The sequence below is a fragment of the Lissotriton helveticus genome, chromosome 5_1 (assembly GCF_964261635.1).
Source record: "Lissotriton helveticus chromosome 5_1, aLisHel1.1, whole genome shotgun sequence".
Taxonomy (NCBI): Eukaryota; Metazoa; Chordata; class Amphibia; order Caudata; family Salamandridae; genus Lissotriton; species Lissotriton helveticus.
In genome coordinates this window covers 89,527,733-89,542,391 of record NC_136065.1, presented here as the reverse complement: position 1 = coordinate 89,542,391, position 14,659 = coordinate 89,527,733, and the positions used below count along the sequence as shown (strand labels likewise).

At 47.8% G+C, this 14,659-nt stretch overlaps 1 protein-coding gene across 1 annotated transcript in view; it reads left to right on the top strand.

Annotated features, from left to right (window-relative positions):
• Window positions 1-13,436, top strand: part of LOC144754192 (E3 ubiquitin-protein ligase TRIM39-like) — a 199,921-nt gene extending 186,485 nt beyond the window's left edge. The window contains exons 5-6 of the mRNA XM_078641775.1: window positions 1,663-1,712; window positions 11,546-13,436. Coding sequence (XP_078497901.1) covers window positions 1,663-1,712; window positions 11,546-12,054 — 559 coding nt within the window. The 3' untranslated portion in view covers window positions 12,055-13,436. The remainder of the gene's footprint in view (window positions 1-1,662; window positions 1,713-11,545) is intronic.
• Window positions 13,437-14,659: the final 1,223 nt, after the last annotated feature.

Here is a 14,659-nt window from a genome sequence, read left to right as displayed (position 1 = left end):
TGACGGCTGACTTGAATTTAAATCTGTTATGGAAAGCTCATGACCAGGGGTATGGTGTTTGGAGAAATATATATTGGCTGTAGCTGTTTTCGCCTGTCTACCCCCATGTCTTTTGGAACCCCTTTTTCTTTTTTGTGAGTTACATTTTGTTGAACTTTGGGCATGGAGTTTCTTGGAAACTATCGGGTTTAGACGTTCCTGGGTGGGAGGTTCATCAGATATTATTACTAGGGGATGCTCTAAACTGGAATCTTTGCTGCTATTTAGGCTGTTTGAATCAGTCACAGACTAATATTACTAAGTAGGTAGTTCTTTTTGTCTGAGTCACATACAGGGGTAGTGGCTAACTGGAGAGGGCCTAGGGAAGAGCGTTTATTTTGTAGCTCGGTTGAGATGCGGCGCTCGGTGATGGTAATCTCACGCTCGAGCCTAGCCGCCGCTTCGTTGATAAAATGATCGAGCGTACCCCTCCCATAGCCCCCCACTAGTGATTTCTTTCCCTTGCAGGCATATTCAGCTAGGTAATAAGATGGTACATGTACTATTGAAAGTTGAGGATATAAAAGTACAACCTAGCAATACAGTAGTGTGTAGTAAGAAGCTATATGCAGGTAGTGCAAGATAATGTATCCACGATACCTATTTTCTTAGGAGTCACAGTTAGGATGGAATAGATGTAAGTGGTATGGCCCAGCCCAGCCTCCTTAAGCCTCTGAGGGCCTCAGAGGGCCTGCCCTTGTCCCAGGCTTCTCCCGGTCGAGCCCGCGCACGACCCGCTGCGCGTTGGACCGGTGAGCTGTTTAAAGGTCAAGGGGGCGTGTCTTCGGCCCGGCACCTCACGCAAGACCGCGCTGCCTGCTGGATGTTGTAGGTAAGCAGCGCGCGGTCCGCGGGTGACTCGAGGCACAGATGGGCAAACTCGACAACAAACCCCCAGCTCTCCCTCAGCAGTTCACTGGGCGACAGTTTCTCCCGCTCTTGATTCAGCCGGAATAGGCGTCCAGGTGCAAAGGGAAGATTCCACGTAGTTCCTTCAGGTAGATTGCGCGTCCTAGAGCAGTGATGTTGGAGTTTGCAGTAACAGAGGTTGTGTCATAATCCGTCCAAGGTTGTAGAGGAATAGTGTCAAGGTTCACACGGGCAGGGATTGGGTGTGGAAGTGTTGTGTTGTGGGTGCTGGCAGGAATACATATGGACCTCAGGTAGGAAAGTATTTATCAAATATATATTCGAGACTCCACCAGGAGCAGATGTCACCTGTTAGTCTGCCCCACTCTCACTGACCTAAGCTCTGCTCCTAGAAGACTCACACCATGGTGCTTTGTGTCATCACATGATGCACGGTGGTCTCACTGAGCTAACCGCCTCTCCTAGAAGACCCACGCTAAGGCACTCCATATCATCACATAAAGCACGCTTGTCTCACTGAGCTATCTGCCTTAGAACACCCACATCCTGTCACAAGATATTAAAGTCACTTTTGGATATCGTTAGAGCTTTGTCTGTTGTGTATAAACAGTAACTCACACTGAGCTCTAGTCCGCAGGCGCTGCTCTTAATACTGAACCTTATTTCAAACACAGGTGTTAATACAATGTTCATCCTTTGTTCCTGTAGCTGTCATTGCTCTTTAATACAAAGATGATGTGTGTGTTATTACAGGTGCAATGATGTGACGATTCAGAGCCCAGAGGCTGCGAAGAGTTATAAAGGTAAATATCACTGTGATGATTAGCTCTGTATATTACTTTTCATGAAAATCGTGAGGTGTGGTGTAAAATGGTATGGCTGTTATGGTATGAGAGGGTAGGATATTGTGGTTTGTTATAGTATGGTATGGTATGGTATGGTATGGTATGGTGGGATGGTATATTATGGTCTGAATGGGATTTGATGAGATGGGATGGAATGTTGTGATGCTATGGTTTGGTATTTAAGGGTAATGTGCACTTGAGTCAGGGAACAATTGCTTGATTTGTGTCTGCAACCTTTGTCTTGTTCAGCTTTTTCTAGAATGTTACTTTTACCCATTCTCTATAGGTGCTGCAGCATTTCATGAGTTTAAATTGCTGTTTTCCCTTAGACATCATGCAAAATGTTTCGGAAATACAGATACAGTAATTTCAAACACGACATTAATGACACAGCTAGGATGGAAAACTGCAGCAAACTCCATTATTGCAGTATTTTAAGACTTTCCCTTTTGAATGGGAGGTTACCTCAGAAATATGTATTTGCTGCATGTTATGTTATGTTAAAGGATTTTATAGAGCGCTCATATACCATTTGCTGTCTTGGCGCTGACTACTACAGAGCACAATTAACAAAACCTTAATTATTAAACAGCCATGTCTTTAGATCCTTTCTAAACAATAGCAGAATAGGCAGGGCTCTAATGTAGGGAGGAAGAATGTTCCAGAGCTTGGTTGTTCCTGTGAAAAAGCGTCATCCTCCCCAGTTCAACGTATGGAATCTGGGGACCACCAGTTCCTTGAGCGTAGAAGTCTGCTGGGTTTACACCACTCGAAGCTGTGCTTCAGGAACTCAGAAAGTGCTATGCAGAGCCTTGTGGGTGGTGCAGAGGGCCTTGAACTTAATGCGACTTCTCACTACAATTTAGGGATTCCTAGTAGAAACCTAGCGGCTGCATTTTGCACTGTTTGCATAACACATTCTCTGCTCTCTAGTGCGTCTATACTGACCTAGCACGTGCATCTACACCAACCTATCGCATGCACACATTTACTAAGATCGCCTCTTTTGCTAACGTTCACCCAACCACACGACGCACATCTATACTCACGTCTGTCTCTGTTTCTCTCTCCCTCTCTTTCTCTTAATTTTTCTTCTCTCCCTTAATGTTTCTGGCACAAATTCCATGAGGGCTGATCTGGTGAAATGTGTGCCTTGTAATAATGATTCCCCCCGAAATGCAATCTTTAATTAAATCGGTGTGATACCTAATTTGGAATCAGAAGTTTTGTGATGTGTCTTGAGAGTTCATCAATATATTCTGGCTTGGTGTTTCTGTTTGCCTCATGACCCTCAAACTCTTCCTAAATAGGCACTAACTAAATGTTGCTCTTTCTTAGGAATGCACAAATACCTGTGTGGTAAAGGCATGCATGGTAAAGGCTGTGTGCTAAAGGCACACATACCTGTCTGGTAAAGGCATGCACAGAAAAGGTACAAATACCTGTGTAGTAAAGGTATGGGTGGTAAAGGCACAGATACATGAGTGGGAAAGGCATGCGTGGAAAAGGCACAAATACCTGATTGGTAAAGACATGCTTGGTAAAGGATGTGTGGTAAAGGCACAAATACCTGTGTGGTAAAGGCATGCGTGCTAAAGGCTGTGTGGTAAAGGCACACATACCTGTGTGGTAAAGGCATGCGTGCTAAAGGCAGCGTGGTAAAGGCACAAATACCTGTGTGGTAAAGGCATGCGTGCTAAAGGCAGCGTGGTAAAGGCACAAATACCTGTGTGGTAAAGGCATGCGTGCTAAAGGCTGTGTGGTAAAGGCACACATACCTGTGTGGTAAAGGCATGCATGCTAAAGGCAGCGTGGTAAAGGCACAAATACCTGTGTGGTAAAGGCATGCGTGCTAAAGGCAGTGTGGTAAAGGCACAAATACCTGTGTGGTAAAGGCATGCGTGCTAAAGGCAGCGTGGTAAAGGCACAAATACCTGTGTGGTAAAGGCATGCGTGCTAAAGGCAGTGTGGTAAAGGCACAAATACCTGTGTGGTAAAGGCATGTGTGCTAAAGGCAGTGTGGTAAAGGTACAAATACCTGTGTAGTAAAGGCATGGGTGGTAAAGGCACAGATACATGAGTGGGAAAGGCATGCGTGGAAAAGGCACAAATACCTGATTGGTAAAGACATGCTTGGTAAAGGATGTGTGGTAAAGGCACAAATACCTGTGTGGTAAAGGCATGCGTGCTAAAGGCTGTGTGGTAAAGGCACAAATACCTGTGTGGTAAAGGCATGCGTGCTAAAGGCAGCGTGGTAAAGGCACAAATACCTGTGTGGTAAAGGCATGCGTGCTAAAGGCAGCGTGGTAAAGGCACAAATACCTGTGTGGTAAAGGCATGCGTGCTAAAGGCTGTGTGGTAAAGGCACACATACCTGTGTGGTAAAGGCATGCGTGCTAAAGGCAGCGTGGTAAAGGCACAAATACCTGTGTGGTAAAGGCATGCGTGCTAAAGGCAGTGTGGTAAAGGCACAAATACCTGTGTGGTAAAGGCATGCGTGCTAAAGGCAGCGTGGTAAAGGCACAAATACCTGTGTGGTAAAGGCATGCGTGCTAAAGGCAGCGTGGTAAAGGCACAAATACCTGTGTGGTAAAGGCATGCGTGCTAAAGGCAGTGTGGTAAAGGCACAAATACCTGTGTGGTAAAGGCATGCGTGCTAAAGGCTGTGTGGTAAATGCACACACACCTGTGTGGTATAGGCATGCGTGCTAAAGGCTGTGTGGTAAAGGCACACATACCTGTGTGGTAAAGTCATGCGTGCTAAAGGCTGTGTGGTAAAGGCACACATACCTTTAGCACGCATGCCTTTACCACACAGTGGAGAAGTGTGGCTCAATGGTTAGAGTGGCAGACCCTGATGCAGAGGTCTAGCCCGGGACCAGGGTTCAATTCCCCGCCTCGGCGGGTCTTGGGCTCAAAAATTCCACTGACCTGATAATTCTCGCCTCGGTGCCTATTCCAATCATGGAGTCCCACTCTGCAACTCTGGGCAATAGCTTGCTTAATCTCCACAACGGCCCCCACAACGCTAAGGATGCCCGGCCTCCACCTTGGGGGTGCCCAGGAGTGGACACCTCACAGGGAAAGTCAGGATGGGTTCCACAGCGGTATTTGTACAAGTGCCTTGAGACCCTTGTGGGTGAGTAGTGCGCTATACAAGTATCAATTTACAATTTTTTTTTAACCTATGTGGTAAAGGCATGCGTGCTAAAGGCTGTGTGGTAAAGGCACACACACCTGTATGGTATAGGCATGCATGGTAAAGGCATTGTGTGCTAAAGACTTTGTTGTATAGACTGTTTCCCAATGTCTGATGTAGTGTTCTCTATCATGCGTTGTGCAGTGTGGTGTTCTGTGTAATGTATTGTGCTGTATAGTACAGTGTACCCAGTGTACTACACAGCATGTCTAATATGATATGCTTTGCAGCACAGATTACTGTCTAGTACAGACTTCTGGCATGTGAGTTGTTCTGTCTAGTTCACTGCACCATCAGTGAGCATTTTAGTACAGTTTGATGCCTAGTGCAGAGTGTAGTTTAATACAGTATGCTATCTAGTATAGTGTATCGGCTAGAACAGTGTACCACAGTATTTTGTCTAGGACAGTGTGCCAAATAGTGCAGTGTGCCTTCTAGTGCAGAGTTCTATCTATTACTGTGTGGTCCCTGCCCAGTACAGTATACCATCAGGTTCTGTAGGGTCACTAGTGCATATTCTGTCTACTACATTGTGCTGTGGATTACAGTGTGGCTTCCGGTACCATGTGCCATCTAGAACATTATTGTGTCTATTGCACTGTGCAGCCTAGAGCAATGTCCCTTTTAGTACAGTGCTCCTTCTAGTACACTGTGCTCTCTCGTGAAAAGTGTGGTCTAGTGCATAGCCTTGTGTGTTACCTTGTACAGTGTGCAGTCTAATGTACTGCATAGTGCGATGTGCTGTACCTTACAGTGTCCTGCCTGTTGGTCTGCTCTGGTTAATGCAGAGTGCTGTCTGATGAACTTTGCTACAGTATGCAGTGGACTGTTTAGTGAAATATGCTGCCTAGTGCAGTGTGCAGTGTAATTTTACATCTACTATAATGTGCTCTCTAGTGTACTGCGCCCTATAGTACATTGTCCTGTCTAGTGCACCATGCTGTCTCATGTAGACAACCATCTACAGTCTGGTACTGTGTGCTCTCTTGTGCATAGTGCTGTGTAGTACACTTTACAGTGTGGAGAAGTGTGGCTCAATGGTTAGAGCGGCAGACCCTGATGCAGAGGTCTATCCCGGGACCAGGGTTCAATTCCCCACCTCGGCGGGTCTTGGGCTCAAAATTCCTCGGACCTGATAATTCTCGCCTCGGTGCCTATTCTAATCATGGGTCCCACTCTGCACCTCTGGGCAATAGCTTGCTTAATCTCCACAACGGCCCCCACAACGCTAAGGATGCCTGGCCTCCACCTTGGGGGTGCCCAGGAGTGGACACCTCACAGGGAAAGCCAGGATGGGTTCCACAGCGGTATTCGTACAAGCGCCTTGAGACCCTTGTGGGTGAGTAGTGCGCTATACAAGTATCAATTTACAGTTTAGTAAAGGGAGATACCTAATGCAGTGTACTGACTAGAACAGTGTACCTTATGGAAGTTGTCTGCTACACTGCACCATCTAGTACAGTGCGCTCTCTAGTGCTGTCTATTGCTAGTGTAGTTACTTACTACCCATGAGTAGCTATTTGCTCTCCTATTATAAATAGAGCAACCTTCTGACAAGTGCTAGTGCTATTCCTTTCACATTAAAGTGCTGATGTGCTTCTTATCACATTATAGAAATGCTGGTGCTCTTCTTTTCACAATAAAGAAGTGCTGGTGCTCTTCCTTTCACATTGTAGAAGTGCCGGTGCTCTTCCTTTCACATTAAAGAAGTGCTGGTGCTCTTCCTTTGACATTAAAGAAGTGCTAATGCTCTTCTTTCTCAAAAACTACTGAACGGATTTACACCATTTAAAAGAAGGTCGCTTTCTGAAGCAAGCTTGCCAAATTTGGGGTAATTCCGTTCAGCAGTTCGGGCTGTAGCCCATCTCAAAATATCCTATGGAAATTAACATGGAAAAAACGCGTTTTGGGACCCCCTTTTTTCTCAGCCCTGCTTGAAGAATCACCCCCAAACTTTCAGGATAGGAGCTGACTTGGATAGACCTTTTTGGGGAGAATTTCGCAAAGATTCGTCAAACGACACCAAAGTTATTAGCAAATCAAAAAATGCTTTTCCTATGGAAACTAGGTCCTAACTATAACTACCTACTGGCGACCGCCAGTAGGTAATATATACATGTTTGACTGTCTGAGAAAATTGTGAAGCGAGCACCGATTTACCTGGGTGCATTACGCTCGCTGGTCTCAGATAGAGGCAGGATAGACACTGTTGTAAGATAACTGGGTTCCCTCTCATTGTGTTTATTGTGTAGCGAAACTGGGAAGACGAGGATATACCCATATCAAATACTTCTCACTTCTTCTCGGTGTATAATGTAGTCTAGTATGCTTCATGTGTGGTAGTGTAGTGTAGTATGGCTCATGTGTGGTAGTGGGGTGCAGTATAGCATGTATGGTAATGTGATGTAGTGTAGTATGTGTAATGTGTGGTTGCGAGGTTTGTGTGGTGTAGTGTAGTATGTGTCATGTTTGTAGTTTGGTTCATGTGTGGAGTGTTGCATCAATCAATCAATCAATCAATCAGAACATTTGTAAAGCGCACTACTCACCCATAAGGGTCTCAAGGCTCTGGGGGGGAGGGGCATGCCGCTACTGCTCGTATAGCCAGGTCTTGAGCAGTCTTCTGAAGGGTAGTAGGTCCTGGGTCTGTTGTAAGGGGATGGGGAGGGTGTTCCAGGTCTTGGCAGAGAGGTGGAAGAATGATCTGCTGCCAGAGGTCGTTCTTCGGATGCGGGGGCAGTGGCAAGGGCAAGGTCAGCAGAGCGGAGCTGGCGGTTGGGGGAGTAGAAGCTGAGTCGTCTGTTGAGGTATGCAGGTCCGGTGTTATGGAGTGCCTTGTGTGCGTGGGTGAGGAGTTTGAAGGTGATCCTCATGTTGACGGGGAGCCAGTACAGGTCTCTCAGGTGGGGTGTGGTGTGGCTGCGCGAGGGTTGTAGAGGATCAGGCGTGCAGAGGCATTTTGAATGCATTGAAGTTGTTTCAGGAGTTTGGCCGTGGCTCCTGCGTAGAGGATGTGTCCGTAGTCCCACCTGCTGCTGACGAGGGCCTGGGTGATCATTTTTCTTGTTTCAGTGGGGATCCACCTGTAGATCTTGTGGAGCATGCGGAGGGTGGCGAGGGCGAGGTCGGCGGAGCAGAGCTGGCAGTTGGCGGTGTAGAAGCTGAGTCGTCTGTTGAGTTATGCATGTCCAGTGTTATGGTGTGCCTTGTGTGCGTGGGTGAGGAGTTTGAAGGTGATCCTCTTGTTGACGGGGAGCCAGTACAGGTCTCTCAGGTGGGGTGTGATGTGGCTGAGGCGAGGGATGTCTAGGATCAGGCAGGCAGTGGCGTTTTGAATGCGTTGAAGTTGTTTCAGGAGTTTGGCCGAGGCTCCTGCATACAGGACGTTTCCATAGTCCAACCTGCCGCTGATGAGGGCCTGGGTGGCCATTCTTCTTGTTTCGGAGGGGATCCATCTGTAGATCTTGCGGCGCGTGCGGAGGGTGTTGAAGCAGGAGGACGAGATGCGTTGACCTGCTTTGTCATGTAGAGGGTAGAGTTGAGGATGAACCCTAGGTTGCGTGGGTGTTGGAGCTGTTCCCAATGCAGTCGTCCCAGGCTGAGGCGGTGCGGCCGAGGATACAGACTTCCGTCTTGCCCGAGTTTAGCTTCAGTCGGCTGTTCTCCATCCACTCGGCGACGGCTTTCATTTCTTCGTGGAGGTTGGTTTTGGCGGTGAGGGGGTCCTTGATGAGGGAGAGGATTAGCTGGGTGTCGTCGGCGTAGGAGATGATGTTGAGGTCGTGCTGTCGGGCGACATGGGCAAGCGGTGCCATGTAGATGTTGAACAATGTCGGCTGAGGGATGAGCCCTGGGGTACGCCGCAGATGATCACGGTGGCTTTGGAGCAAAAGGGGGAGGTGGACTCTCTGGGTTCTGCTGGTGAGGAAGGAGGTGGTCCAGTCCAGAGCCTTGTCTCGGATCCCAGCGTCTTGGAGGCGTGTGCGTAGGGTGTGGTGTCAGACAGTGTTGAAGGCGGCTGACAGGTCCAGGAGGATGAGGGCAGCAGCTTCTCTGTGTCTAGCGGGGCCCTGATGTCATCGGTGGCGGCGATGAGGGCAGTTTCTGTACTGTGGTTGCTGCGGAACCCAAACTGGGATGGGTCCAGGATGCTGTTCTCCTCGAAGTAGCGGGTCATGACGTTGAAGCTGTCGTGGATGTCTGCGATCTTGCGATGGAAGAAGGTGGCAAGGGAGTCGCACAGGTCTTGCGAAGGTGGGATGTCGTTGGTGTTGGAGATGGCGTTGGAGAGTACCTTCACGATGTTGAAGAGCTCTTTACTGTTGTGTGCGTTGTTGTCTAGGTGGTCTTCGAAGGCGGCCCTTTTGGCAGATCTGATGAGGTGATGATGTCTGCGGGTGACGTTCTTGTGGGCTGCGGTGTCTGTTCACGGTGCCATTTCTTCTCCAGCTTTTGGCAGGTTAGCTTGGAGGCCTGGAGGTCCTCAGTGAACCAGCAGGCTTTCTTGCTGGTGTGTCTGTTAGAGGGTTTCTTGATTGGGCGAGTGAGTTGGTGCAGCCGTCGATCCATTGTCTGAGGTTGCGGGCGGCGGTGTCGGGGTTGGTGGGGTCGGTGGGTGGGCTCTGGGCGAGGTTGGTGGTTAGCTGGTCTTCAGTGACTGCTCCAGCAGCGACGGGGGATCTGTTGGGTGCGATGGTGCGTAGTGGGTTTCCGGAAGGTGAAGTGGATGCAGCAGTGCTCGGTCCAGTGCAGTTCGGTGGTGTGGTTGAAGGAGACGTGGGAGCTTGCGGAGAAGATGGGGTCAAGCGGTGGCCGGCAGAGTAGGTGGGTGTTGTGACTACTTGCCTGAGTCCGAGGTTGGCGAGGTTGTCGATCAGGGTGGTGGAGTTGGTGTTGTTGTTGTTCTCGAGGTGGAAGTTCAGGTCCCCAAGAAGAATGTAGTCTGTGGAGGCGAGGGCATGTGTACTGACGAAGTCGGCAATGGAGTCGATGAACTGTGGTCAGGGTCCGGGCCGTCTGTAGACGAGGGTTCCTCTGAGCGTGGTGTTGGGATCGGTGTGGATCTGGAAGTGCAGGTGTTCGGCGGTCGTCGTTGTTCCAGATTCTGAGAGTGTTCCTGCGGACGATGGCGATTCCTCCACCTAATCTGTTGGTGCGGTCCCTGCGGGTGATCTTGTAGCCGTCCGGGATGGCTATGGCAATGTCATGTGCCGAGGAGGGGTTCAGCCAGGTCTCCGTCAGGAAGGCAATGTCTGGGGAGGTTGAGTCGAGTAGGAAACAGAGTTCAACAGCGTGTTTGCGGGCGGAGCAGGTGTTGAGAAGAATGCATCTGAGGTGGTTGCGTTCTTTCCTGGTGGGTGGATTTGCAGATCTGATGCTGGTGAAGCTGCAGTTCCGGCAGGAGAAGGGTCCTTGTGTGCGTTTCGGGGCGGCCAGGAAGCAGGTGTGTGGTTGTCCGGTGTTGGGTGTGAGGAGGGTGCTGGCCTCGTAGCAGTGTCGGGCGTCATGGCGTTCGCTGGGGCCAGGGGTTCTGGCGCTGGGCGCAGACAGGCGCGCCTATGGCATGCCAGTGGCGGGGCCGCCATATAAGGGGAGGTGGGAGGGAGGAGCAGCTGGGAGGCGGGAGCGGGGCAGCGACTGGATGAGCAGTGGGGCGGGGACACAGCGGCGGGAAAAACTGGCGGAAAAGTCAACGGAAGGGCACAGTAAAATACAAGATGAAAATAGGGGAATAAAAATAGAATAAAAACACAGAAATGAACACAATAAAAGACAACACAGTAAAGGAGGCAAATTACAGCAAGGCAACAGGCACAGAACCTGCAGCCTACCACTGGCCTTGAACTTCAGGCAGCGGTAGCAGCGGGCTTGGAGGGTGCTGACACACAGGTGGTGCTGTGTGGGGTGGGGAGCGACTTGCCTGAAAACAGGGGCATGTGTGGTAGTGTGGTGTTATGTAGTTTGGTTTATATGTGGTAGTATGATTGTGGTGGAATATTCTTCATGCGTGGGAGTGTGGTGTAGTGTAGTATGCGTCATAAGTGTTAGTGTGGTGTAGTTTAGTTTGGGTCATGTGCGTTATAGTGTAATGTGTGTCATTTAGGATAGTGTGGTGTAGTGTAGTCTGCCTCATGTATCATAGTGTGATGTAGGGTAGTATGTATCATGTGTGGTAGCATGGTGTAGTGTAGTTCGGTTCATGTGTGGTGCAGTGTAGAGTGCTTCATGTGTGATAGTGGGGTGTAGAGGTGTATGCCTCGTGTATGGTAGTGTGGTGTAGAGTAGTACAGTAGTATCCTTCATGTATGGTAGTGTGGTGTAGTTTGCTCATGTGTGGGAGTGTGGTGTAGTATGTTGCATCGTGCAGAGTAGTGTGTAGTAGAATGTCCTGTCTTTGTGTTGCTGTTTGGTGTAGTGTGTGGTCCAGATGAATGCACTCTTTAGTGTAGTGAGCAGTATAGTGCTGTGTGCTCTGTAGCATAGCGTGCTTCTTCCAGATGTGTTTTAAGTTAATCATATTTGTAACAGAAAGCAGTAATTACAGCCTTTATTTGTGTCATTAAATCTCTAATTCTGAAACTCTTCTCTGCAGTGATGGTGTCTCTGGATCCAGACACAGCTCATCCACAGCTCCTCTTGTCTGAGGGGCGAAGACGTGTGAGAGGAACAGGCACAGCACAGCCCCTGCCGAACAGTCCCAAGAGATTCACCTTCTATCCTTGTGTGCTGGGGAGCGAGGGGTTCACCTCTGGCAGACATTACTGGGAGGTGCAGGTGCTGCAGGAGGGGGTTGTGTGGCATGTGGGGGTCGCCGCAGAGTCTGTGAACGAGAAAGGAGACTTCACATGGTCACCTGAGGAGGGAGTGTGGGCTGTGGAGGGATGTGATGGTATCTACAAGGCTCTCACCTCCCCTCAAACCCCTCTGTCCCCTCGCGACATTCCCCTAAAGCTGGGAGTGTATCTGGACTATGAGGGGGGTCGGCTGTCCCTGTACAATGCTGACTCCCTGGAGCTTCTCTACACCTTCCCGTGGGCCCCCTTCACAGAGAAGCTCTTCCCGTACTTCTGTCTCGGGGGAGCGGAGCTGAAGCTGGTGTGAGAAGCACAGAGAGCTTCACCCCCTCATCCCTCCCTCCCACCCCCTTCTGCAGTGATAACTATGTGACCAAGAGCACAAGCAGAGAGGCTTTTAAATAATAAAATATTTCCTTTGGGGATATGTCTCATGGGAGGAAGTAGTAATCCAGTGACTGGAAAATAATGTTTCTTTCCTGTAGATGCATTAATGTATAGATGTCAGTGGATCCTGATGTGAAGCGCCCACACCTCACCAGTCGACCCCCAGTTTAAACACCAACATGCCAAAGAATCTTCTTCACAATGACCCTCCAACATGTTGCCTCGACAACCAGAAGCCTCATGTGAAACTGACCACTATGTATCTCTTTTCCTTGTACAATTTTACAACAAGCCCGGAAAAGGTTTGCCATGAGAATCATACACCAAACATCATGTAAGATATGAGAAAGTCTCTGCGGAATTCAAAATTGACATGCAGAGCTTTGACTTTAATATGTCACATTATAGCGATGCGCTGAGAAGTACTTATTAAAAGTGAACATGAACCCTGTATGTAACCCAGATTAAGGGCGGCTTTAGAGCAGTGTGACTTGTGCAGCCGCAGCTGTGCTGACCTGGGAGCGGCTGTTATATTCCATATAGGTACCTTAATATAGGCACAGGTAACATCGTAACCCTTCACCTATATTCTTCCCTACATTACATACATAACGGTTGTTAGGGACTGACCTTTTACCTAGATACTACACTTTATTCAGAACACAGGTTTTTCCTGGTTCAAAATCCCATACATTATGCATGATGATTCTTGGAAGCACAGCAGAACTTCCATCTCCTGTATAAAATCTATATATAAAGTTAATTACTGATGTCATCATAAGTCCGACAAAGTAATACAGTGAGGTAGGATCCCGTGGGGAGACCTATGGGTACATATACATCACATCTTGCTAAAAAAGAAAGAGGAGACCAGGACTTCTCGGCCAACACTGATGCGAAACGCTGAGGTTCCTGCATGCAGACACTCCAGCTCGCAGTGGTCTAACATCCCTTGCGGGGTGTCCAACCCGAGACCAAGACAGAGTCCCACAGTCTCTAAATCCAGGTAATGGGGTTGACTTTATCCTAGAGGGATTCTTGACCTAACACCTACACACATGCTAGGTACACTTAGGTACATCTAGTTAGGGAGGCATTGTAGGAGTACGCATTCTTTTATTATCATGTATTTTATAAACTTGTATGTATTCATGATTACTGCAAGATGGTAGAACTTTACCATCCTTTTACTTTCATGGTGCTTCTAATCATTTATATCTGTTATTGTCTAACGGTTGTTGCAGCTCCTCTATTTTACACCAGAATAACAACTGTTCAATAAATGCTTATTGAAAACGGCCAGACCGTTTATTCTGTGTATCTCGCCGAGACTAAGTAAGTCCGAGTGACTGAGCGAAAGGTAGTACATTGTTTCCACGGTCCTGAGGGATCAGGGTTGTCATGTTCGATGGTTGCCAAGAACTAGTCTCTCCTTGGTAAGAGGAGTTTCTAGAGGCACTGTGAGCTAGCTGATACAGAAGGCCAACATACCCAGTGCGGGTGTTTAGATTTAGTCTGACATCAATCCTACAGTGTATGCTGTCCGAACGCGCAAATCCTGTATAATTTTTATAGGAACTACACGACATGGCACTGGTTTCAGAAATAACTTTGTGTTTTAAAAGCATCTGCTGTTTCCTTGTGTGTCCGGCAGGATTCAGGCAGCAATAAAAATGCCCTGATAATGCAGGCGATTGATGTTTCTGCTGGAGAGAGATAGAAGTTTTGTCTAGTGTCAGTGTTGACTCATCGTAAAGTAGCACAGAGAGTTAATATGCCTGCTGCAAAGAATGTGTACATGCAAATCACAGGACGGTAATCTTTATTGGTTTGTGTAACATTTTCTATAGACTGATTTACAGTGCTCTGACACCTTAGGGAATAAAACTAAAGAAATACATGTGAGGAGGGGGGTGTGGAGATGTGAGTGGCACTATGAGAAGATGGTAGTGAGGAAATCTGTGGAGAAGGATGTCATCAGAGGGAGGGGAGCCAAAAAGATTGTTGTACTAATCGCCTCTAACTCTAAAGCTGGCACTGTCTAAATTCTTATAGATAAAGCAACAAACAATATAGCTCATTAAATCATACACATATTATGTATTCTAAATTCACGGATTTGAGGGTGCTTCCATACCAAATAGTGAAGGATCGATGATGTCAAATATTTGCCTAGTATCACACAATTTGGCTAAGCAGGGAAGCCACGATTAATCCAGGTTTTCAGGTTTCACCTTGTACAAACCAGCTACTAAATGTGTTTCTATTTGTCTCTCCTTTTTACCTCAAATGTTAATGATTTTCTGTCCATCCCCAGTGAATTAAGCTGATGTTGCATATTTATTTGTTAGGGTTTGAAACTTCTTTCGCTGGACAGTGTTTTTGTAACTTGTGAGCATGACGAGGCTGGTGAAAATATATCACAATAAGATCTATTTTTTATACATTACAGTAAAAGTTGTTTCCTTGTGAAACATCTGCCCTGCTGCACAAGCCACAGTTGTAATTTACTAAATGTGCACTGT